General features: G+C 40.7%; 1 protein-coding gene across 9 annotated transcripts in view; it reads right to left on the bottom strand.

Annotated features, from left to right (window-relative positions):
- The window catches only part of THADA (THADA armadillo repeat containing), a 358,450-nt gene that overhangs the window by 157,538 nt on the left and 174,524 nt on the right, over positions 1-26,388 (bottom strand). Inside the window, exon 30 of one of the 9 annotated variants that reach the window (XM_075064367.1) lies at positions 7,088-7,337. The exons of the other annotated variants lie outside the window; for them this stretch is intronic. Coding sequence (XP_074920468.1) covers positions 7,308-7,337 — 30 coding nt within the window. The 3' untranslated portion in view covers positions 7,088-7,307. Of the gene's footprint in view, positions 1-7,087; positions 7,338-26,388 lie in introns of those variants that run through there. 9 annotated transcript variants of the gene reach the window in all.

Below are 26,388 nucleotides of genomic sequence, written 5' to 3' on the forward strand. Positions count from 1 at the left end.
GCAAAAATGGGCTGGAATTGAGACTCTGGGAGAAAGGCTCTGTCCTGGATACAATCAAGCACTGCCCTGATAAACTCTATCCTCTGGATGGGAATGAGAGCTGATTTTTGCTCGTTCATCAATAGTTCCATGGCCCGAAAGGTAGCTTGGATCAAGTTGTTGCTGGCTTTCACCTGTGTCTTGGACCAGCCCTTGATCAGCCAGTTGTTGAAATAAGGGTAGACATGAATGCCTCACCTTCTGAGGAAGGCCACCACCACGGCCAGGCATTTTATGAAACCTGAGGGGCTGCCAACAGGCCAAAGGGAAGGACAGTGAACTGGTAGTGAGTCTGGTTTACTATAAACCTGAGCGACCTTCTGTGGCCCCGGAAGACGGAGATGTGGAAATGGGCATCCTTGAAGTCGAAGGTGATGTACCAGTCCCCTAGATCCAGCATGTGGATTAAGGAGATTTGGGAAACCATGAGGAACTTCAGTTTTGTGAGATAACTGTTGAGGCAACTGAGGTCTAGGATAGGTTGAAGACCCCCTTTGGCCTTCAGGATTAGGAAATAATGGGAGTAAAATCCTTTCCCTCTCACGTTCTCAGGCACCTCCTCCATACCTTCTACCCAAAGGAAGGTTTGCACCTCCTGGACTAGAAGTTGCTCGTGAGAAGGGTTCCTGAAGAGGGACAGGGGGAAAGAGGGAGGGGTGAAAGAAAACTGAAGATGTAAACTTCCTCCACCGTACTCAGCACCCAACAGTCCAAGGTGATGAGAGACCATGCTGGGATGAAGTAAGAGAGTTGGTCTGAAAACAAAAGTGGGGCAAGAGCTGGCATAGGAACTGATATAACACCCGAGGGCACCCCTTCAAAAGTTCTGCTGGAGGTCTCTTGGGTAGCTGTGTGAACCGGGTAGCGAGGATGAGATAGAGAGCTGTGGTTGCCTATGCCTGTAACTCTTGCTTTGTTTCTTAAATAGGTCGTGGTGAGGTGGCAGAGCCAAAGAGCCAGTCGGCTCTTAAGATCTGAAATGCTTCCTCGAAGGTGCCAGGGAGTAGAGGTCCAAGATTCTGAGGGTATCCCTGGAATCTTTCAGACCATAAAGTTTTTAGTTCATCTGCTCAGAGAAGAGGAAGATTCCCTCAAAGGGAAGATCTTGGATGGACTGCTGCCCTGAGGATTGGAGCCAGGAGCACCTCCCCATGCCTATGGCCAAAGCCATCATTCTGTCTGCTGCATCAGCTGCATCTAGGGCTCCTTGGAGGCTGGGCCACACTATGGTCTTTCCTTCCTCCCTCAGAGCAGAGAACTCTTGCCTGCACTCCTGTAGCAATGAGTCTTTAAACACTGCCATGGAGTCCCAGCTGCTATAATCATACCTCCCAAGCAAGCCCCGGTGAGTTTTAAGGGCCGGCTTGACAAGACCCTGGCTGGGATGATTTAGTTGGGGTTGGTCCTCCTTTGAGCAGGGGGTTGGACTAGATGACCTCCTGAGGTCCCTTCCAACTCTAATCTTCTATGATTCTAAGTCTGCTGGTTGGAAATGCAATGCTGTAACCTACCAGTACAATAAATCTTCCTACCAAACAGGTCTAGCTTTTTTGAGTCCTTTTGCTTGGAGGGTGGGGGTCGTGCCTCACTGCTCTTGCCTGTCTCACTCATTGGCTGCTGTGACCACAAGGGACATAGTACTTTTTCCTCTGCTCTTTTTGAGGTGGAGGGCAAAGAGGAAGGGGTCTGTCATAGGAACGTTACTGGACCCATAACAGCTTCATTGAGTGGTAGGGCCACCTCAGCCAAAATGTCAATGAGGCTGTGTGAGGATTCTTTAAGAACTTTCACCTCTAGCCCCAGGCTAGAAGTCACCCTTTCCAATAGAGCTCCTGGTAAGTTCTAAAATCATCCTGTGGCACCAAGCTGTTTGGTCCTAAGATAGCTTCATCTAGGTAGAAGGAGGAAGAGTGGGGGGCCTTCCTCTTCTTCTTCTGCACCGACCACATCATGCAGGCTAAGTCCTTAGTGTTGGTACCAGGTTCGATACTGTAGTATGGGTATGGCAGAGGAGCCCTTCTCTTGAACACCACTGACCATGAACAGCTAGAAAGTAGTCTCTGTACCAGTGAAAAACCCCAGTGAAGCCCAAAGACTGGGACATTGAACATGCATAGCCACTGCCCTCCAGAACAGGTGCCAGGAGGGGCATCCCAGCTAGATCTGGTGGAATGTAAATCAGGTGCTTGGCGATGGGCCCTTGGCTGCATGTAGAGCTCCATGTCCGACTCATCTCAAGGAAACCATGGAAGGAGGCAGTACCTCTCACTTCTGCTGGCTGGTGTTGAGGGTCTGGGGATCAATGTTGGGGTGGGAAAGTCTTTGCCACATCAGCAGGGCCGGTTTCCCTCTGGTCGATACCAGGGGACATGGTGATGGATAGGACCTTGGGGTAACATGTTTCCTTCTGCTTGACGCTCTCGTTGGTGCCAGTAGTTAGCCCATTGGGGCCTGTGGTACCAGGACAGTTATCAGATCCCTGGCTGTTGCAAAGGCTTCCAGGGTGGAAGGCACCATTATCCCACTGGCCCCACGATGTTACCCCCCAAGTGTCAGTGGCCAGTCCTGCATCAGACTCAACGGCACCTGCAAACAGGGTGGAGTCAATGGTACTGCTTGTGAAGCGGGGGTAGAGGAGTGACCAGATGCAGGTCACATTCTGCTGCCTTCCCCTTGCTTGTCCTTTCACGGTTCTGGGGAGCGTTCCCTCTCAGACTGTTGTTTCTTTCTTGGTACCAGAGAAGGGAAATGATGCCGAGAAACCCATGTTATCAGAGGACTGCTCCACACCGAAACCAAGGTGCTCAGTGCCAAGTCCAACCTGCTTGGCTTCAATGCCAGTCTAAGTGCAGACTCCATCAGGACAGCCCTTAGTCTGGCCTCCCTAACCTTTCTTGTACAAGGCTTGAATTGACGGCAAATTTGGCAATGCTCTGATATGTGGGCATCCCCCAGACACTTCAGAGAGCCGTGGTGTAGGTCACTCACCAGCATGGGCTTGCTACAGAAGGAGCGGAGTTTGAAGCCCAGAGACTGGGGCATGCCCCTCTGAGCTAAAAGAGAGGGTCTAACTATATACACCACTACTATAACACACTATGAACACTAATATTAGAAAATAAAACAGAAGGTAACTAAAGAATAACAGAACCACCAGTAGAACACCTTGCCCAAACAAAAGAAGTTGTTCCTGTGACTGTCACAGGTGGTAAGAAGGTACTTGGAGACTGTGGGGCTGGCCAGGGTGCATGAGTGCGTGGCAGCAGAGGATACTACAGGCAGCCTAATGGATACCACTGAGGGAAAAAATCTCCAGCAGCAGTGCACAGGGCGCACACATCTAATGTGGAATGGACATGAGAAAGCACTTGAAAAAGAACCACCATTCTACACACAGTCCTTTACCTAGCTACCCTCTCACAACACAACCAATCACTACACAAAACGTTGACAATTACTAGTGGTGGGGAAGTGACAATTGGGTAAAAGAGTATGTGCAAAAGTGCTCTTCTGTGAGTGAGTTATACATATCTCTCTTGCTGCCAACTAGTGTCATACCCCATATGCGTTTGCTGGCACTATCCTAAGTTCACTTTTGTGTCTCTGTGTTATTAATGATGAGCTCTACATTTAGGGCCCAATTCTGCACCCACTGAGGTTAAAAGGAATTCTGACATTCACTTTAACAGGTGTAGAAACAGGCCCTTAGATGCCTCATGCCCCTTGTGCCCACGTTTTTTATGTCATATTTAAGTAAAAACCATATTCCAGAAACCACAGGCTATGTCCAAATAGGTTCCTGCATGCACAGATTTGTTCTAAACTGGGAGGTTTAGAATGAGGACAGATGTTAAAGGCAGGCTTCATGGAAGAGAGAAACTATCCCACTGAAACAGGAGAGATGAAGGGCAATGAGCAAGGTCAGTTACATAAGGGTATTTTGTCTAATCTGCATTTCCAAAGGTGAAGAGAGCTCACAAGTACCCACTACTTAACGAACCAGTACTTTTGTTGATTTTGAAAAGAGCAACTTGTCCATTAACTTAGTCTAAAAGTATTGTGATAGAAGTTGCAGTAATGATCAAAAGCCCATGCTCCAATACTTCATCTCTTTTCCACCCAGCCCGTGCCAAAAGAGGTAACATTGCAGCTGAAAATGAACAGGTTTAAAAAAAACTGTCATTCAACTGAAGGGAAAAAAAATACTACAGCACATACGTGAACTAAGAACTAATCATTTAAATTATACAGATGTTTATCCTTATTATGGAAACCTAATAAATTCACAGTTCCAAACACATATAGTACATCTTATCCAGAGCTATAAAATATGTTCCAGTTTCTCACCTACTGATTTCACTTTATTTAAGATGCAAAGCAACCAAGAATGTCTCAGGTCTACAGACTGCAACACCACAAACATCTGTTCAAAGGGCTAGTCAATAGTCTGCAGCACACATTGTTGAAATGTAAATAGTTACTCCATCTTCTCCTCAAGGTGTTATCTCGTGCTTATGCCCATGTAAATCTAAATTTTTTCCCTTCTATTATTTTTCCCTCTATAAATCATGTAGGTCTAACCAGTTGCCAAAGATTCCCTTTGTGTGGGAATCACCTCCACTGTCCCACTTGTGCTTATTCCCTATAATTTGCTACCTTTAATGGACACAGTTGTTCATGTTCAACCTCATGTTGTTATCTACACATTTATTTTGTTCTAATTCCAAAACTGGTACCCATACACTATAAAATCTGCTTGATCCTGGTATAAGATTATCTGTCAATTTTTTCATTGCAATGATTTGCCATACACGTTTCTCCATATTCATAGATTCTAAGGCCAGAAGGGACTATTTAGTCAGACCTCCTGTATAACATAGAGGCCATAGAAGTTCCCCAAAATAAATTCCTGGAGCTGATCTTTTAGAAAAACATTCAGTCTTGACTTAAAAATGGCCAGCAATGGAGAATCCATCACGACTCTTGGTAAAGTGTTCCAGTAGTTAATTACTCTCACCATTTAAAATGTATGCTTTATTTCCAGTTTGAATTTGTTAAACACTCTCTGCTAGACTGAAGAGCCCATTATTAAATATTTCTTCCCTGTGTAGGTACTTATAGACTGAGATCAAGTCACCCCTTAACTTTCTCTTACTTAAGCCAAACAGATTGAACTCCTCGAATCTACACCGTAAGGCATGTTTTCTAATACCTTAATCATTCTTGTGGCTCTTCTCAGAACTTTCTCCAATTTATCAACAGAATTCTTGAACTGTGGGCACCAGTACTGGACACAGTATTCCAGGAGTGGTTGCACCAGTGCCAAATACAGAGGTAAAACAACCTCTCCACTGCTACTCAAGAGTCCCCTGATTATGCATTCCAGGGTCGCATTAGCTATTTTAGCCACCATGTCACACTGGAAGCTAATGTTCAGTTGAATATCCACTCCACTCCAAAATCTTTTTCAGAGTCACTGCTACCCAGGATAGAATCCCCCATTCAGTAAGTATGGCCTACATTCTTTGTTCCTAGAGGCACGCATTTACATTTAGCTCTATCAAAATGTATATTGTTTGCTTGTTCTGAGTTTATCAAGTGAGCCAATCATTCTGAATCAGTGACCTGTCCTCTCCATTATTTACCGCTTCTCCATTTTTTGTGTCATCTGCCAACTTTATCAGAGATGATTTTCTGTTTTCTTCCAGGTCATGATAATAAATGTTAAATAGTGTAGCCCAAGAACCAATTCATGTGGGACCTCTCTGAAAACAGATCTGCTCAAGGACTATTCCCCATTTACAGTTACATTTCAGCCCTTACACAAAAACAAACTCTCATACATGTAGTTGCTAGTAGTAATTGTGTTCTCAAAGGGTCTTCCTCTGGCTATATTAATAGCTCTTCTAGGCATGCTGAAAACCATGGTATCTTTTTTCACTTCTGCCAAATTGTATTTATGGTACCAGGAAAAATGTTACAAAAACTGAACATTCTACAGTTTCATTAATGCATTTTCTCAATGCAGATAATACCCACAAGAATTTTACAGTGTCAAATTACTGGCCTCTTCAGACAGGGAATGTGCAATATTCAACAATGTTCTCCATTTCAGCAAAGTAAAAACACTATAAGCATATCTGTTTAACATGTAAGGAAATGTAAAGAACAATACAAAAAGCATGAATGCAACATTAACATTGTGCAGGTCAGTGCTACAAAGTCAGTGTATACTCAGGACTACCAAAGCAAAAAGTTAAGACTGAATATGCAATATTAATTCATAATTACTTAACTTGGAAAGAATCCCAGTCATGTATCATGAAAGTGCCCTAGGAATGAACCAACACTAGGCACTGTACAATCACAGAACAAAAAAAGATGGCCCTTGCCCTCCAAAAAACTTACACTTAGATCCTTTATAAATATGCATTACAATACATGACTATATTCAGCCCTGGAAGCCAACATAATCCCGGAAATAGGGCAACTTAGGCTAGAAAGGGTTGCGTTGGCATAAAGTACCCAGAACCCTCTTTCTAAAGTGGACACTACAGGCTGAGAAGAGACTGTAGCTTATCAGCCTATTCCTATGAAGTCTCTGCTGGTGAGGTTCCTATGGAAGCACAAGTTTAAAATACCCCTAGTGGAGGGTGGCAGTGCAAACACTGCATGCTTCCCCAGAGATGAATAACTCTAGGGGAAAAGTGTCCCCGCAAACTCTTCCTGTGCAAGTAGTGGGGCATCAAGCCCAGCCTTTAATCATGTGCTCACATACAATTTTTCAAACACAATCTTTTTAAAACAACCTTAATAAAAGATATCAGAAGCTAAAGACTGTATCTAACACAAGGGTGTCGGGGTAGAGTTAACATTACATTCAACGTTTTGCATTCCTTGACCTTTGAATGCTTAACTGTGCAAAGTTAAAGGTTGTATTAATATGTTTTTTTTAACATAACTTACTAGAACTTTTTAAAGGGGCCGGGGGTGAGAGGAAAATAGTAAGGTTCATAATTAACGCCAAAGCCAAAGTGTACTTACCAATATCACTAACAGACTGCACACACAGATCAAGGGAGCTGCATGTGCTTCTACTAGTTCTGAATTTAGCATGCAGACTTAGCAAGTACAAATTGGTGGTAGAAATGTATGTGTGTTTTGCAATGTGGAGGCAGTTATGCCTAGTGAATAGAGCAACAGGGGGAGACCTGGGTTCCAGTCCTAGCTCAGCCACTGGCCTGCTCTGTAGCCTGGGATAAACCACTTTAACCTCCTTTGTGCTTCAGTTTTCCCATCTGTAAAATGGGACAGAGATATAATCATCTTTGTAAAGCATTTTGACATGTACAGTGAAAAGCACTATAAGAGCCAGGAATTATTATTTGTTTTTATTATTGCACTATATATTATTTATATTTCTGTAATACCTACAAGCCCCAATCACGGACCAGGATCCCAAAGAACAACAACAAAATATACTATACGGATGAATGTATAGCCTTATAAAAGCTTAAGGCAAAGTAAGCACCTGACACCCCCTGATTACCACACCTCCATCCACATTCTTGTCCCTCCAAATTATATTATCTGGAAATTTTTGTAGTGTAAACTCATACAAGGCCTTAAATCTTAAGCAGGTTAAACAGATACAAGGATAACATCAGCTACATCAAAAAACCCTTGTTTCTTTAGTTGATATATAGTGAAAAAAATTGTATATATGCACATACACATGTGGGTCTGTATATTATTTATTATTTGTATTACAGTAGCTCCTAGAGGTCCCAACTAAAACTGAGGCCCCATTATGCTAGATGCCATATAAAGAAATAGAAAAATCTCCTGCCCCTAAGTATTTATGATCTAAAAAAGAAAAAACAGACAAAGCATGATAAAAAGGAAGTATTACAGCTGGGGAATTGAGGCATGGAGAGATTAAGTGATTTGCCAAAGGTCACAGAGGAAGTCTGTGGCAGAGTAAGGATTTCAACTCAGATTTTTCAAGTCCCAGTTCAATGCCTTGCTCCACATACATATCTAAGTGCAAAACAAGCTACGTTTTAGCCTATTTTATTTTTAAGTGAGTATTTTGCTCACTACTGAAAAAAGGTGGGAAAAATCTATTTTAGTCAAATGGATAAAAATATAAAATGCACCACAAGAAACACTTGGTGAAAACATCGTCAGTATTTCCTCAGTATTAATAACATATGAAAAAGTTTTAGACAATAGAGTTTCCTGTCTGTTTCCCCTGGCACTGTGTACCTTTCAAAATTACAAAAACATGTTAATAGAAACAGAGATAATCCCTAATGAAATTTAAATCGTAGCAAATAAATGAACCACATTATAATAGCCATTGCTGAAACTCAGCAGATTTTCCCCCTACGCATACAGACAAGGCTATTTATAAATGTTACTTCCCATCAGGCTCAGCATGATGTCAGCTTACAATAACAAGTTAATGTTAATGTTTTCCAGTAATTTTCGCAGTGCCATTTAACTGCAAGTGCCCAAGCCAAGGTAAACTTAAGGGCAATGCGAGGGCTAACTGCATAATCAAAGAACAGGCTTAATGAATATGGCATTTATGCTTTGAAGTGAACACCAAGAAGTACAACTGCAATATATTATGCTGCTTTTCAGTCCCCACACTTTAATTTAGCTAACTATTTAAACACATCTGTCCAAAGCAGCTAAAATGTATTCTCGCCACAAATCTCATCATCTAATGCATTTTTTCAGATAAAGGATCAGCCTATACAGATCATACTAGTTTGAAATTCTAAACAGTCAAGCATTCCTCTGCACTCTGAATTACATTGGAACTTTAAGTTGTCTATCATCTAAGGATTTTACACAGCTGCCATCACCATAATAGATGGCAGCTCTATAAAAGAGAACTGGATAAATTCATGGTGGTAAAGTCCATTAATGGCTATTAGCCAGGAAGGGTAAAGAATGGTGTCCCTAGCCTCTGTTTGTCAGAGGGTGGAGATGCATGGCAGGAGAGAGATCACTTGATCATTGCCTGTTAGGTCCACTCCCTCTGGGGCACTTGGCATTAGCCACTGGGCTAGATGGACCTTTGGTCTGACCCGGTATGGCCATTCTTATGTTCTCCTTCCACGTAAATTCAATAGCAGTAGAGAAGTCCCTAGTGAACTTCATGGAGTCTTTGGAATGTGTCCTTTTGGGGGAGTTAAACCTGTGTTTGGGATAAGGTTTTTGTTTTTAATTTTTAAAGTTTTAATTAATTGCTCCATACTATGCCATGTAGGTGAGCTAGCAATACCTCATGGCTCACTATGTCAAAGTATGACAATGTGTGCATGGAGATCTTGCCTGTGTCCATGGCCTTAAGGAGGTAATTCAGTAGGGCCACTAGAGCTGTCTCTGCTATATCATGGCCTGAACTGTAGTTGGAGCCTGGTGGTAACTATTTGATTGGAGCCATGTTGTTGGAGCCTGGTGGTAACTATTTTTTCAATTTAGAAGGCTTACTGCACCTGCTTTTTAGAAGCTATAAAACTTACTAAAGTAACAAATGTACGTCATGAATAGGGCCCTACCAAATTCATGGCCGTGAAAAACGCGTCACAGACCGTGAAATCTGGTCTCACCCGTGAAATCTGGTCTTGTGTACTTTTCCCTATACTATAAAAATACTCTATAAGGTAAAAGTAGAAAAAAGTACACAGCATTTCTCAAACTGGGGGTCCTGACCCAAAAGAGGGCCGCAAGGCTATTACAGGGGAATGACAGTATTGCTACCCTTACTTCTTTGCTGCTGCTGACGGCAGCGCTGCTTTCAGAGCGAGGCATCCGGCCAGAAGCCGCTGCTCTCCGGCTGCCCAGCTCTGAAGGCAGTGCAGAAGTAAGCGTGGCTTTGCTACTTTTTGGGATAAAAATACAAACAAGCTGAAAGAATTCATTGCTATATACAAGAGAAACAGAAATGCAATAAAAAGGCCCACCATTTCTCTCTGAAGCATTAAGTCGAGAAGGGAGAATTAACAATATCTTTCTTCTCAGGAGGAAGGAACAGCAATGAGTTGATTCAGAAGTTACTGGTCCATCAAACTTTAACTCAGGAGGCACTGCATAGCTTTTGATAAACTGTATGTACAGTAGTTAACCAATAGCAATTCCATGGTCTCAAGAAAGCTTCCCAGTTTTTTTTCCAAATCATCGGTGCACTGTCAGTTTTGTTAGCTCTGCAATCCTTTAACCATGAATCAACCAGCTGCAAACAGAGCCTCCATCTGTTTCTATTTTAAGATGATAAGAGATCTCCTAGCAAGCTGAAGTTAAAGAAAAAAGCAGTTTAAATCTTTGTTACACAGGCTAAGGGTCAAACCTCTCAATATAGCACTAACTGGACACATTATGACTTTCACTTCAAGATCTGATGATAGACAGAGTCCCAACAGTTAACAGTGTTACAGCATGTCTAGAAACTATGCAATAATAGATCCCTCCTTTGTTTACAATACAATATAGACCATGCAAGAATAAGAGAAATTTATAGAATTCTTAGGTATGTGAGCTACACATTGCTAGGCCTGTAGACTAATTTGCGCCATTATACAATTGGATTCCTAGATTTCAAGACTTGACCTCCTAGAATAACCTGATTTTCTTTTTGCCCATAAAGAAGAGCTTTTTTAAGAAGTCACTGGCTCATTTTAATTAGATAATTAAACTGGGGAACTGGGAAGACAGGTGCGACGGCTGACTTGAGAATGGGTCAGAATTTGAGGTGACCATGCCTACATACATACATATACATTGCAAAGATATGGGAAAGAAGTTATTGATAGCCAATGGGATTTATAGTAGCAAAGGCCAGTGCAGAGTGAGATGATAGAAAGTACACATCAGTATAACGACTTGACAAGGCATCCTGCTAACTTAGTAATAGCAATATCCTGGGCTAATAAATCTCAAGGAGGAGATGGTTTGTTAGGACAAATGAACATGGAACAGCCCCAACTTTTTAGCACAATACCAAAACATCTAATATTTCAAAATATTTTGAGGTATAATTAGAAGTGCTGCTCCTTGTGTCATATGGGTTAAAGAAGAAATTGAAATTCATATGTTTATCAATGTATCACAAATACCATCCAAAAATGTGTTTTTTCCACAAGAGTATCCAAACAGCACACACCTTAAATCTACTTGATGGCCAGCAAAAATGCACTATAGTCTCTACTTTCAGAATTTTAAAACCCTCATATTGAAGAGATAGAGGGCTGTCATAAGTAGGTAGGTGTCATAAGTAGGTAGGTAAGGGTTAAGTTTCTTTTACCTGGAAAGGGTAACCAAACACCTGACCAGAGGACCAATCAGAGAACTGGATTGGTTAAAGTCAGGGGCGGGAATTTGTATACTCGGGGACTTTTTTGTTTTCTCGGCTGTGAGTAAACAAGGTTTCCTCCTAACTCCTTCTTATCTCAAATATTATACCAAAAGTCTGTGAGTACAAAGGAACCCAAAGCAATTCGGCTGTGAGGAGCTTTGGGTTGTATTTACAGATGTGGATTGCTGGGTCTTTGTTGTTCCTCGGCTGTGAGGAACAAGCTACCTTACTGATTCCAATCTTCTTCTCATTCTACTAAGGGGCAGTGAGTACAAAACGGGAACAAAGTAAAATCGGCTATGATATGCTTTGCTTTGTACTTACTGTGTGTGATTGCTGGTCTATTTAAATTGGCTATTTTTTAAATCAGACTGGGTTATTCAGATTTTCTTAAGTAGGAGCCTGTATAAATGTTTATGCAAGTCATTAGTCTGTATTGTCTCTTTTTCTATATAAAGCTTTCTTTTTTCAAAACTTGTGGAAGTTTCTTTTTCTAGTAAGGCAGAGAAATTGAAACCTCTGTATCAGATATCTGTCCCCCTCACGGGAAGGCAGGCACGGGGAAAGGCAAAGCCAAGCTGTTGGTATTTTGCATCTCAATTGTCCTGAGGGAAGAACGCTTATCTCTTGGGAAGCAGAGAAACAGGTTATCTGGAGGTCCCCCCAGGGGAGGGTTGGGGACACCAGAGAGAGGAAAGGGGGGTCAGGCCCTATCAATTCCTGACCTGGTGGCAGCCTATCAGATCTAAGCTAGAGATTAAGCTTAGAGGACTTCATGCGAGTACCTTATATTTGAACTCTAATGTTCAAATCGAGGAATAATACTACGACAAGGGCAAAGTAGGGACATGAAACATTTCTCAGTGCAAGTTATGGATACCTTGTGGATCTATACGCTTCTCCTAATGCCATGCATTATCCACTGATGAACAGTAAAACATTTGTTTGGAGAGGAGAATAGGATTATGCTTTAAATTACTCAACTGTAACTCTGAAAACCATAGAAAGCTAATTTTGCACAGATCAGTTGAACAACTTCAAGATTTTGTGTTCTAACAGTTTTAAGAGCTAAGACAATACAAAGTGCTAGTTTAGCCTATGCTTGCCAAACAGAGTTGTTAAAACAGAAAGAGCATGCTGCTGCTATAACACTACACTGTGCATGCCTAATGAGGTTTAAAGCACTGGAAAAATAACTACAGTCTTGAGTATATTAATACCATAATTTTGCAATATCTGCTCACTCTAGATTAGTGTTATGAAATGCAATGTTTTTAATTAAATATTTTAAACCAATTAAATTATTAAACAAAATTAAACACCTATCAGGTTTTTTTTTCAAATTACTGCATCAGTTTTTCATTATGAAGTAAAAACAGAGAGCAAATATAGAGGACATATCTAAGTGTACATCTATACTTATGGCAGCATCTAGAGTACAGATACTGCATGCCAACCTAATACAGATATAAATAGCAGTGTAGATGGAGAGGCACTGAACGCGCTTCATCCTTGAACCCTAGGGTATACGCCCTATACTCCCAAGCAGTGCCTCCCATGCCTGCCCTGCTAATTTCTCTGCAGTGAAAGACTCTGGCAGAGAGGAGAGGTTCTGGTAAGGTGAAGGCAGCAGAGAAAGACTGCGGCAGCTTCCTGCTGCCAGAGCCTTTCCATGCTGCCTCCCTACTGTCAGAGCCTTTCAATGTCGTATGTATATACCCACCACAGTGAGCATGTACACAGCCTTTCACTGAAGCACGTAGCTACACATACCCTACATGCAGCCACAAGGATAGAAAAGGCCTTAAATGATCCATCCCCTATTTATTCTGCCATTAATTATTTTTTTGTTAGACTTACTGATTTGATATATGAATAACTCATGTCATCACAGACACCCTAAAGTACTGCCAGCTCAACAATTCCCCTACAGACTCCTCCAAAGGTAATTCAAAAGCTTTCTGTAATAGGGAACCCCTTGTTTTCATGTTACATGGCTCAAGATAAACTCATCTTCTAAACCAGCCCCATACTGCTACCCAGTTAAACAACCTAGACTTAGTCCTTCTTAGAACTGTGTATATAAAACACGATATGATGAGTAATATATTATTAGAAACAGTGTATATAAGTAATATATTATTAGAAACAACGAAGAGTCCTTGTGGCACCTTAGAGACTAACAAATTTATTTGGACATAAGCTTTCATGGGTATAACCCACTTCATCAGATGCATGTTTTTGCTGATATAGACTCACACAGCTACCCCTCTGAAACCAGTGTACTGACTGAGATTTTATGCCATCACGTAGGATATCATTATACAGAGAAGTTTCCAATGAAAAAATGTGTTGTTCTGTTAAAAAATGCTGGTGAACTTTTCTTTGAGAGACTCTAATTCCCCCCATGCTTTGGAGCTTGGCTTTGAAATTTGTGTTAAGGATGTGCCTTTTTCTGTTCATGTGAAAATCCACCAATACTTAGCTAAGTTACAAGCCACTGAAAAAAATCGCAGTTCACACATGATCAGGAAAGACTTCTTAAACATTTGCAGCTCAAAACTCAGAAGATTCTGTCCACACAGAGCATGCTCCAGCCCAGGTTTGCAGGGAGCTGAACAAGACTTTCCATGAAATTCTAACTTTTGGCTGCTGTACCCCATGTCCATGTCCAGGCACTGGAACTAAGTTCAGAGAGACTGCCTCTTCTGTACTCTCATTGATCCCGTGCTGGGCCCAGGCAGCATGGGGAATGAAGCTGCCTGGTTCAAAAGTAGAGAGGATAAGAGGTGGACCGATGGGTGGGGGAAACACACGAGACTGGGACAAGACTGAAACTCTCAGAGTGGTCAGGACACTGAAGGGAAGATTTTGCAAAGTGTCTGTTATTTTTCCATAAATCTGTACTTCTCTTGTGTTTCGTCTATAAGTAATGTGTCAGTGGTTTAGAAATTCCTTTGCAAAGTGTGTGTCCCCCTTGCTTTAACAGTAATGTAGTCTCGAAAGGGTGAGATGGTAATCCAGAGGGCCCTCAACTTTCATATACTATTTTTAATTATATGATCACATCCTATTTTTTCCACAGGACCCTATGTCATTTAGTAGCGAGAATGGACCAATTCTAGGCATAAATCAGTGTTATGTACTGAAGGAAACTGTTGACCGTAGGACCTTTGCTTCATTCGTTGAAGAAGATGGAAGATGTGTAGTGAATGAATTAGGGGACTGCAAGCTGACAAAGGATAGGCTAACGTTTAAGGCAGTTGAATGCTGCTCTGAAGAACTGAGTGAGCATGCATTTGCTACTGGAGACGATTGGGAAGGTCAGCACAAGTTTCAGAGCCTAAGCAGTTGGACTGCAAAGTACCATATCCGGTTACACATAGGATCTGCACCCCAAGAGTGTGCCCAAAAGCCCACAGCTTGAGACAATCACTGGACTCTGACCAGACCCAGCCAAGAGCGTATGGAAGACAGGGTTTGGAACTATGTTTGCAGCCTGATGAGTGTCCACATGAGGGAGCTCAGCCAGCGCTGTAACTGTTGCTCATTAAGTGAGCACCAACCATCCTGCACTGAATAAGGCAGGTGTCCTGTGGAAAAAATAGTATGTGATCACGTAATTAAAGACTTTATCATTATGCATGCACACAAGGCAGAAAAGAACTACAATTGTACAGGCAACCTCAATACTGGTATTTCCTAACTTTTCACAGCTTGACTTTGCAGCCTTAATAATATTGTTTAACATAGTGTTTTTATGTGTAATATACATAAAGTTCAAACTTTCCGACATTTCCAGGCTACTGAATAATCTAAAATGACATCTGCAGAATAAAAATGAGAAATACTTTAAAATGATTTCTTTTACCAGCTATTTATATCAACCATCACTCCCTGGAATCAGAATCAGAAAGCATCTTTCTCTTAAAAACCTGAACTGCCATCAATGAAGTCTCTCCTTGTTCGAGGGAGAAAGCAATTTTGTTTCAATCAGACACTGTTTGATGTAACTATACCAATACACATATACAGTGTGCATCTTCTCTTTTCTTATTATATAGGTTGTATTAGTAAGGGCGAAAAAGCACACATATGGTAATCTTGTTTTATAATTAACGTGTTTTAAACCACTGTATTTACTCAAATATCAGGCAACTGAACGTGAGCTGTTTCTATGTCTGACAATAGCTCTTTTGGTCTTGAATACTGATCACTATCAGATGAAAAACAAAATACACAGCTTCATTTTGTTGTTCAAAAATCATTCTGACTCAACGGAAAAGCAAACTCTCCAGCTGATATCTTTTTATGGTACACAATGTAAAGATTACATAGGTTTAGCATACCTTGGTTGGGATGAATGCAAGACTGTCTTTATTTCCTGTTTACATTGACTCTTACTGCCCGGCTCTATGTCCCCTAGTGGTTACCCTAAACATTCACAACACCACGACACACACTAGCTCAAATGTTAAAATTCAGAGAAGCAAGAAGATAGAAGCCATCTGGGGTGCATACAGTGATGTTAGCTTTGTATAAAAGTGACTGTTGATCTCTCTACATTTTATTAATCTAGTTTCGTATACTGCATTGTTTCACAAATAACGAGAACAGATAAAAAGGGGAAAAATTGCTAAATATTTTTAACTGGGTGGTAATGATATAACAGATATTCAATTTGCTATACAGCTGTTTCTTAGAGGGTTTTTTTTTTTAATTTAGGCCTCATAAATTATAACTCTGCCACTTTGGCAGATTTTTCTCTGAAGATTATCAAATCAAATCTCTAACATTATGAAATGCAATGAATACATACATTTAGACAGTGCAACCATCATGTTTAAATTAAACTTCAGTCCTATGTCGATGCATTCTGTAAATATACAGCTGCAAATGGACCATAACGATTATTTATTTTTCCCTCTCAAATAAACTTCTCCGTGAAAAAAACCCTTTTCAATACCTAAAGCACTATTTACTAACTTGAAGGGAGAACATTCTTACATAGTCAGAGAAAGTAAACAACAAATGGATATCTGAAATTTTGTTTTAGTAAAACTTTAACCAAAACACCCCTTAACCTCTAGACAGTCTATAACTAGAAACTGTTTAGAAGTTATAGTCTGGGAAGCGGAAAAAATTAAATGTGCAAAGAAACCATAGATATTATTTAAATCAAAGTCAATGGGACTACAGGTGCTAAACCTTTGAAAGTCAGGTCATAAGTCAACAGGAATCAATGAAAATTGAATTCTTATGTGAATTCTGATGACGATACTGAGTGGTAGGGCAATTTTGAAATAGAGGAAGGCACTTTAAAGGACAAATATAATCATTTGTAAGATTTCCTGATGAGTCTCACCCTTCTACTCAACGCTTTCTGAAACAAAAGTAGACATACAGATATCGATTCTTCTATACTTCTAGCTATATATGGAGAAAAATGCTTACCCCATTTTTTAGGAAAATTTTACTAACACGATTATTTAAATTCTTTGCCATAATTTGGCCCCACCAACATTTCCCAGAGAATTTAAGGCCAAAGGATCATTATGATGATCTAATCTGCCACCCTCCCATATAATTCTGGCCCTTATATTTCAATTAGTAACTCCTGCATTGTGCCTAATGCCTGGGTTTACTATATCAACATCTGGTCTCAGATGCAAGGAAACATCAGAAACATTATGAAAACAGAAAGGAAATCCACTAATGAAAACAACAGTGTTCTGGGGTAGCAAGTGACATCAAGGAAACAGGGACAATATGACAGAGTGGGAGGACTAAGGGCATTCTGCACAGTGTAGAGAAGGGGGAAAACCTCTGACAGCAGAATTCATGGGGGGTGTTTGGCAAACAGTAGATACTGTGGGAAGAAAGAAAGACAATAGGGGAGGCTTGGGGAACATCATGCCTTCAGATCCGCCTCTAGCTATGGGGGCAAGAAAGAGGTATGTTAGGGATATCTCTAACCTCCATCCTTTACCACCCTCTCAGTTTGCTCCCCACCAACAGTGGGGTAGGAAAGTTTGCAGATGATACAGAACTACTCCAGACAGTTAGGTCTAAAGCGGACTAAGAAGAATTACAACAAAGAATGGAAATAAAGTGGCAGATGGAATTCAATGCTGATAAATGCAAAGTAATGCACAATAGCAGAGGTATGCGCAGGGATTTAAATGTGACTACTAGGGGTGGGGGGACATGACTTTACATACCGTCCCCTCACCCAATGCCCTCAATGCCCCCCTGCCTCCCCCACTCTCCCAGGCTCCAAACACTTATTGGAGGCTGTGGGCAAGGAAGGGGTGGGACTAAGTAGGCTTCCCAGGTTCCCCCTTGCAGAATTCTGCTCTGGGTGCCACCTAGTGGGGCTCAGCGAGAGCGCTAGTTGCAGTGCCCTTCCCGGGCACATCTCCATCTGCACTCAGCCTGACTTCCACCCTGAGAGAAAGGGGTGAGGAGGGGCTTGGGGGAGGGGCCGGATCAGAAGCTGCAGATGATGGAGGAGATGTTTATTGGGGGAGCGCCCCTGCCACCCACCACCCTCTCCCTGCGCAAGAGATCTTGGCATCATTGTGGACATTTCTGTTAAAACATCTATTCAATATGCAGAGGCAGTCAAAAAAGGTGAACAGAATGCTAGGAACCATTAGGAAAGGGACAGATAAGAAGACAGAAAATAGCACTGCCACTGTATAAATCCATAGCAAGCCCACACCTGGAATACTGCATGCAGTTCTGGTTGCCACATCACAAATTCATATATACATTAGAATTGGAAAAAGTACAGGGAAAGGCAACAAAAATGATTAAGGATATGGAACAGTTTCCATGTGAGGAGAGATTAAAGAAAATGGGACAGTTTCACTTGGAAAAGAGAAGGAGGGATATGATAGAGGTCTATAAAATCATGTCTGGTGTGGAGAAAGTGAATAAGGAAGTGTTATTTATCCCTTCACATAACATATAACTCAGGATCAACTGAAATTAATAGACAGCAGGTTTAAAATAAATATAAGAAAGTACTTCTTCAGACAGCATAAAGTCAACCTGTAGAATTCATTGCCAGGAGATGTCATGCCCAAAACTACAAGTGGGTTTAGAAAAGAATTAGATAACTTCATGGAGGATAGGTCCAGAATGGCTATTAGCCAAGAAGATCAGGGATGCAACCCCATGCTCCCAGAGTTTCCTAATCCTTTGACCGCCAGAAACTGGGACTGGACAACAGGACATGGATTACTCAATAAATTGACATGTTCTGATCATTCCCTGTGAAGACTCTGGCAATGGCCACTGTTAGAAGACAGAATACTGGGCTAGATGGACCACTGATCTGACCCAGTATGGCCATTCTTATGTTCTTAGCCCCATCTACCACATTTCAGACATGCTCTGTTTCAGAGGATGCAAGCTGCTCTGCAGAGAATTGAGTCCAGTGAGAAACCTGAAGCTCATGTTTCTATTGACCCACTGGACCTACTAAAGACTCCAAACAGAATTGGGGTCCCACTGTGCTAGGCATTGTACAAATAGAGAACAGAAGATAGTCCCTGCCCAAAGAGCTTACAATAAAAAACAACACAAACAGATACAAACAGATACAAACAAAAAAGCAACTTGCCAACAGTACAACTTGTTTCTAGCTTCCTCCTCAACATAATCAAACTTCTTCCCCTGCTAGTTTTTCCTTTTATATGACAAACCTGTTCCACAACCAACTTCCCTGCATCCAGCTGTCAAAATTCTACAAAGTCCTTGCTCAGCCTGAATGTCCTCCCCTCCTCATTCGCTCCATTTAGGAAAACCATCAACCTTATTTGGGATAGAAAAATAAAACAAAAGAACCATCAAATGTGTTTTAAGGGTTGCTCTCAGCCCACTCTCACACTCCACTTAGTCTGTTAGATTTTTATAAGTAAAAAAAGTAAAAAACACTTTATTCAGAGTCAATAATCAAACAGCTGCATCCCACCTGCTCCCAGCAAATCCTTATACAATTCTTGCTCCTTTAGAAATGCAGATATATAAAATAATTAAACAATCAATACAACACAGAAAGGACAGGGACAGCCAAAAGGCTAGCACGAGAAAGGACTGTGACTTGTATCAGATAAAAAGACAGTGAGACTGGCAGTAAGGTGATCACAAAGCTGTCGATTCAGGGAAGCAAAGAGGTATTAAATTAATTCTACTGGTTTCTTATTAAAAAGACTTTCCCTCCCTAGTCAAGTATCCTTTTATTTCATTGTGTTTTGTTCACTTGGCTCCATTTTATTACTTGCTGTACCTTTTCTCCAATCTTGCTTATAATCTTCATTCTAGTGTTTGGGATTCTTAAGTTTGGCCTTTGCTGTATGTAAACTTATCCTATGACAATTAATTTACCCACTTTTTTGTATCTATTTGCCTCTCATTATTCTCTTCTCTCATCCATCACTTTAGATGCTGGTTCTCCAATTCCTTGTCTCAAGTAACCTGAATTACTACCTAATAAAAAACCCTCATTGTTCATAAATATTTTTCCTGACTGTGACACTTAAAATACCAATCTATGATGTGTTATAAAGAAATATATCTAGGATGTGTATCCAGGATTAGCTTTCTTTTGGCTATGAACCTATTAAAGACATAGTTTTCAGATCAAAAGGAAGAAAAATACCTATATGCAGGTGGGATAGAAAACATGTTTTCATAGATGAAAAATGAACTCTGTAGGTTGCGAGATTAAATCCACCATACCACCTAGTAGCATATATCTTCAATACAATTTACAAGTTTCAACTTTTTCCTTCCCAAATGTAAAAACACCCTTTGTCTGTGACAGAATGATAGTGCTGCTTTTCTGACTAATCATGGGGGGACACTTAAAAACGATTCATAATATAAAACAGGTGCAAGAAATATATACTTTAATGCATAACTGAATTCTTAAAAATAAGAGAAAAATTTAAGATTTCACTTAAGTTCAACCTGCTCTTCAGGGAATCTAAATCAGCCAGGACTAAATCAAATTAACTGGCCAAAGCTCAAAATAGTTTCACTTCTGTAAAGATCTAAATGGAAAAAGAAGTACCTTGTGCCAACATAGTTTGCTTCTAACACCCACATTATTTAAGATTTTACAAATATTAGAATTTCCTTTTCATTAAACTATTAAGAGTTTACCATGGTGCTAACAATCGTGTTAATAAAAATAATTAATACATTTAGCCACATTAATTTAAATAAAACTTTAGATGTTGAAAAACACAACCTATTTCTTTATAAAATAGCTCCTGCTTTAAAGATAATTTACAAAAGGCCAACAGTATTGTTTGTTACATGCTATGGAATATAAGTTAAAACTGTCTTTTTAGGCCCTGAACCATCACAAAACGAATATTTTGCCACCTGCAAATTCACTGACTGTTTCAAATAAATCAGTACATTATATGAGGAGCAGCAGGGACTGCTATATTTAAGATGTTCAGCAATTCTTAACGGCATTCAGAGCAAAAATGGGTTACATAACACTCCCAGACAGGTAAACAAAATACAGAAAAGTGTACGGTGAGCAAGACTCAATCAGATCATTTTTCTTGTTCATTATGCATCTTGCAATGTTACAAGATGCATTGCTCCTGGAGTTGGCACATGAATAAAGTTACTCAGCTGCCTGTTTGCACTCATGCAGTTATATTAATGCCCCAATCTTGTGAACATGTACATGCCCCCAACTGTTCCACTGCTTAACTTCAATGTGACAACTTGTAGTAGTAAAGTTAAGCAAATTATGTAACATCTTGTAGATCAGTGTACTACTCTGTGTTCCACTTCTTAAAAAGTGTTTTATACAAAGGTACACAGTAAACTGTTATATAAAACTTACTACAGATTAAGGGCTGCTCTATATTGAAGCTGTACTTCGACCTAAGTTACGCTACATCAGTTACGTAACTGAAGTCGACGTAACTTAGTCGACTTACAGTGGTGTCTACACTGCACTGTGTTGACGGGAGATGCTCTTCCACCAGCTTACCTTCTGCCTGTCGGGGAGATGGACTACAAATGGCGATGGGAGAGTGCTCTGCCATCAACTTAGCTTTTCTTCACCAGACCTGCTAAATCGATATCGCTGCATCAATCACAGCACAGTCGATTTAGCTGTAAGTATAGACAAGCCCTAAATGTAACAAAATAGTGAAAATAGTCTGCAGCTGAGTTAATTTTGTAATTAGTTGTCTCATCCCAATTGACAAATCTCAGTCTGAAATGCATCTCAAGAAAGTTGTGCTGCTGACTGAAAAGAAAACATATAGTTCAGGGGTAGTCTATTTTTTGTAAAGGTCCAAATTTCTGGATCAAGAAAATATTTCCAGAGAAAATAATCAAACAATAAGTAGTAAATAAAAAGATTTTGGGGTCTGTTCAAAAGCATCTGGCAATCCAGATTTGGCATGCGGTCCACCTATTGAATACCCCTAATATAGTACACTAAATCAGGCTGCAAGTCAGTAGCTAAGGTCACTGAATTCAGTTATAGTTTTTCATTAATTTCAGTAGGCTCTGAATCAGGCCCTAAATTATTGTAATAAATGTAGAGAAGAATTTATTCTATAAAAAGTCTTTCTATAAAAATATTCTGGAACACTGTGCCAATGAAAATCTATTGTTAATATACAATAAAGAACAATTTTTATAAGTACAAGGTTTAAAATTTTTCTTTCATACTTTTAGCACTTGTAGAAAATTTTTGAAAAGTTCTGCATTTTTAAGACATTTTAAAATTCTGTAATTGTTATCTATTTTGTCCAGTTTAAATATTATTTCATATTACTTGAAAAATTGTGTGCGTGTGTGTATGGACTATATCTTCAGATTTTTTTTAAATAAAATGAACAACAATTTTAATTCCTGTTTGGTGTATGTGCACAGCCAATATATCATTGGGAGAAATATCTTATTGTGATGTACATTCATATTTGTGTATAAATAAATATGAAGGCATTTTCACAGAATCATAAAACTGGAAGGGACCTCAAGAGGTCATCAAGTTCAGTCCCCTGCATTCATGGCAGGACTAAGTATTATCTAGACCATCCCTGATAGGTGTTTGTCCAACCTGCTCTTAAAAATCACTAATGATGGAGATTCCACAATCTCCTTAGGCAACTTATTCCAGTGCTTAACCACCCTGACAGTTAGGAATTTTTTCTTAATGTCCAACCTAAACCACCCTTGCTGCAATTTAAACCCATTGCTTCTTGTCCTATCCTCAGAGATTAAGAGGAACATTTTTTCTCCCTCCTCCTTATAACAACCTTTTATGTACTTGAAAACTATTATCATGTCCTCCCTCAGTCTTCTCTTTCCCAGACTAAACAAACCCAGTTTTTTCAATCTTCCCTCATGGGTCATGTTTTCTAGACCTTTAATCGTTTTTGTTAATATGAATCTATTGTTTATATGAATCCATTTAAGTCACGTTGGAAACAACAGTGTTGCAAACTCTCATCGTTTTATCACATTTCACAATACTTGGTGCTTTTTGTGAGTTGTTGTTTTTTAAGCCCCAGTTTCTGAAGACAAGTGACTACATGAGAATGTTAGCTTTTATTTGAAGGCTTTAGCCTTCATGGTTGCAGATAAAAGGTTAAAATATGCCTCAAAAAGGAGACACACAAAAGATCCCAACTTTTTTTTTTTAAATCTCATTATTTTAGTGGCCTGACTCATGATTTCTGAACATATGTGGTTGGCAATGGGTTAGATCATTTAATGATTGCCTGTTCTGTTCATTCCTTCTGGGACACCTGGCATTGGCCGCTGTTGGAAGACAGGATACTGGGCTAGATGGACCTTTGGTCTGACCCAGTAAGGCCATTTTTATGTTCTTGTACAATACTGAAACAGAAAGCTCGTTCTGAAAATTATCAGGTAGACCAAGACTGTCTTCACTGGTTAAAGAGGTGGTTTTTGGTTTTTTTACGAGATAAATGCAAAAGAGTTCTCACTATAAAATCCTAAGGGAGACAAATTCCCTGTAGTGTTTACCGTGAGGTACTTACGCAAGACCAGTACTACACCTGCTGATAACTGACCTCCCCAAATTTACCTCACAGTAAAACTACAATGCCTTGTCTCCACTGGAATTTTACAACAGGGTAACTAATGCATGTTAGTTATCCTGTTGTAAAAACACACCTTTTTTTTTAAAGCAGTGAAGAAAAAGCCTAAGACAGAGCTCTTCTACATATCCCCAGTTAATAGCTCACCTATTTAGGCTAAATAAGGAACTGAACACACTAGAAGAGGCTAGATCAAATGACCTAAGAGAGCTGTAAAATCAGACTATAATTTTGTTTCATCCTGAGAACTGGCAATGTGACTCAGGAAGTCAGAGTGTAAATATATGGGAGAGCTATTGATTAATTAAAGTAAGGACTTGTTCAAAGTACTGTCTGGTCTAGATATGAAATCTCTAACTGTTGGTACCATGTGAGTTGATTAAAAAAAAACCCTAGGAGTTGGAAAGATAATTTTTTGGCAAGTTTTCCACCATTTTCCATCTCTTCACCCAAAGTGTCAGCTTCCATTTTGCCAATTTAGCTACGGGTATATTTGTGTTGTACAATGAAAAGTTACTTGGGGCATGGCCTTTGTCTGCTCACATACTTATAAAGCACTATCTACATCTATGACAATATATAGATAGTGAATTAGAATTTACAGCATGAAGAACTAAGACAGCTGCTTTGTTACTGTTACTTATGTTTAGGTGCATGTTTTTTCACTTGACACTAATATTTCTTTTCTCTTTGTTCTGATCTTAAAAGTAAGGTTTATCTTGGACACTAAAAACTGAGCTCTGAAGAAGAGCAGCTGCAAGGAAGTTTCAATTGAAAACATTTAATGATAGTAGTTTTCTTCTTTGATCTCCAGGTAATAACATGCACTCACTTTATTAGGTTTTATAAGTTTAACTATGAACTGCTATGCTTTAAATGCTACTGCCAAGCCAAACAAAGTAATTCACAAACGACATTTCTAAACCACTGCATCAAGCCATCCCAACTAAATATTAAAGTATCATGAACCATAATGCTCATTACATGGAGTATTTTCATAAACATGAGACCTAAACCTGTAAAGGTATGTCTACACTGTGGGATTATTCCCATTTTACATAAACCAGTTTTGTAAAACAGATTGTATAAAGTCGAGTGCACGTGGCCACACTAAGCACATTAATTTGGCGGTGTGCGCCCTGTATGAGCTAGCGTTGAGTTCCGGAGCGTTGCAACTGTGGCGCAGCTATCCCCGTAGCTGATCGCATATGTCCGGCAGTCGCCCCCCGGCCCATTATGCAATTCTGGCTGCAGATACCAATTGCACGATTGGTGCAAAAATACTGTCAGCGGGAGATGTCTGGTAAATTGATCGTAGCATCTCATGTGCCTTCCTCCATAAGCAACGGCAGACCAATCAAATTCGCACCCCTTTTTTCCCTGGATTGCCCTGGCAGACACCCACAGCAGTGGGTCTAACCAGAGGATCCGTTTTTGTGCCTTTTGTTCACTAGAGAGTCACCAGATATTGAACCTCTCGGATGCGCCTGAGCCGGCAAGGTGGTACATCGCAGCGCTACACGACTAGCCAGCATTCATCCATGCACTGGTCAGTTGCAAGATAGCAGGAGGAGGTTATCAGTTGTGTCTGCACCGTCTGCTGTACCATTGTAAATTGGCGATGAGATGATGTTATTAGTCATTCTATAGGATGGAGCACCGAGTCTATAAGAATCCTGTCCTGGCAGCTGCCCCTGGCCGAGAGGGTCCGGCAGGGCACAAAGACAAAAATGGGAGTAGGGACCCTCTGGGTCATTCGCTCTCACCTTTGAGCCCTGTGATAGATGGCTAAAATAAGGTCTCCTGCGAGGAACTAGATTGGGGGCAAGTGTACGAAGAAGAACCAGAGAGCACAGCCCGCACTTCAATAGTCAAGATCCGAGGTACAGAAATAGATGAGCTGCATGCGCATTCAGGGGGTGCTCTGCACCTGACAACAATCCCACCTCTTGCTCGTCCCTGGCTCCCCCCAACCTGCCTGGGCTACCATTGCACGTGTCCTCCCATTTGGTGTGATGAAGTATAAAGAATGCAGGAATAAAGAAACACTGATTGTTAGTGAGGAGAGAAACATGAGGGGAGGGCAGCCTCCAGCTGCATATGATAGTGCCACTGCAGGACATTTAATATGGGTTGCTGGGTGACAGGAGTACCAGCGGCTGCCGACTGCACTAGGTGAGATAGTCCAAGTCAGTAAGAATCTTTTCATTTAAATGAAAAGGAGGGGGGGCTGATGGAGCTCAGGGCCCGCAGTTGCTATGATGAAGCGTTACTCAGCACATTCTTTACCATCTACCAGAACTTCGTTATGACCAGGCAGTTCATGGGTCTATTCTTACCCCAGCGCGCACCCCCCCAGCCGAACTCACCTGAGGGCAGCCAGGGAATTGAGCCCTAAGGCTGTGACGAGGGGATAGCAGTCCATATTGTACCGTTCTGCGGCACCGGTATGAGGGGCAGGGGGGGGAGAGGTGCTGCCTGTTTATCTGCCCCATGCACCTTGTCTATACCAGCAGCATGCAGGGAGATAGGGTGAACAGATAAAAAGTCGAGAGAAATGAGTATCTTTAATCCGCCTTTTCTTTCATCGGGAGGAGGGGGGTAAATTGAGAGCTTAATCACTGAACACCACAGACAAATGTGTTCTGACCCTACGAGCATTGGAGCTACGCCAAAGAATGCAAAATGGCTTTTTCCGAGACTGCGGGACTGTGGACTAGCTGGAGTCCTCAGTAGCCCTCCCTCCCTCCATGAGCTTCATTGGATTCTCTCCCTACTCGGTCTTACACCGTACGCTTGTCACAGCCGCAGCATAGCGTGAGTCCTGCTGTGGCCATCTGTCTGGAGATTTTTTCAATTTTGGCA

This window comes from Chelonoidis abingdonii, chromosome 3, assembly GCF_003597395.2.
Source record: "Chelonoidis abingdonii isolate Lonesome George chromosome 3, CheloAbing_2.0, whole genome shotgun sequence".
NCBI lineage: Eukaryota > Metazoa > Chordata > Testudines > Testudinidae > Chelonoidis > Chelonoidis abingdonii.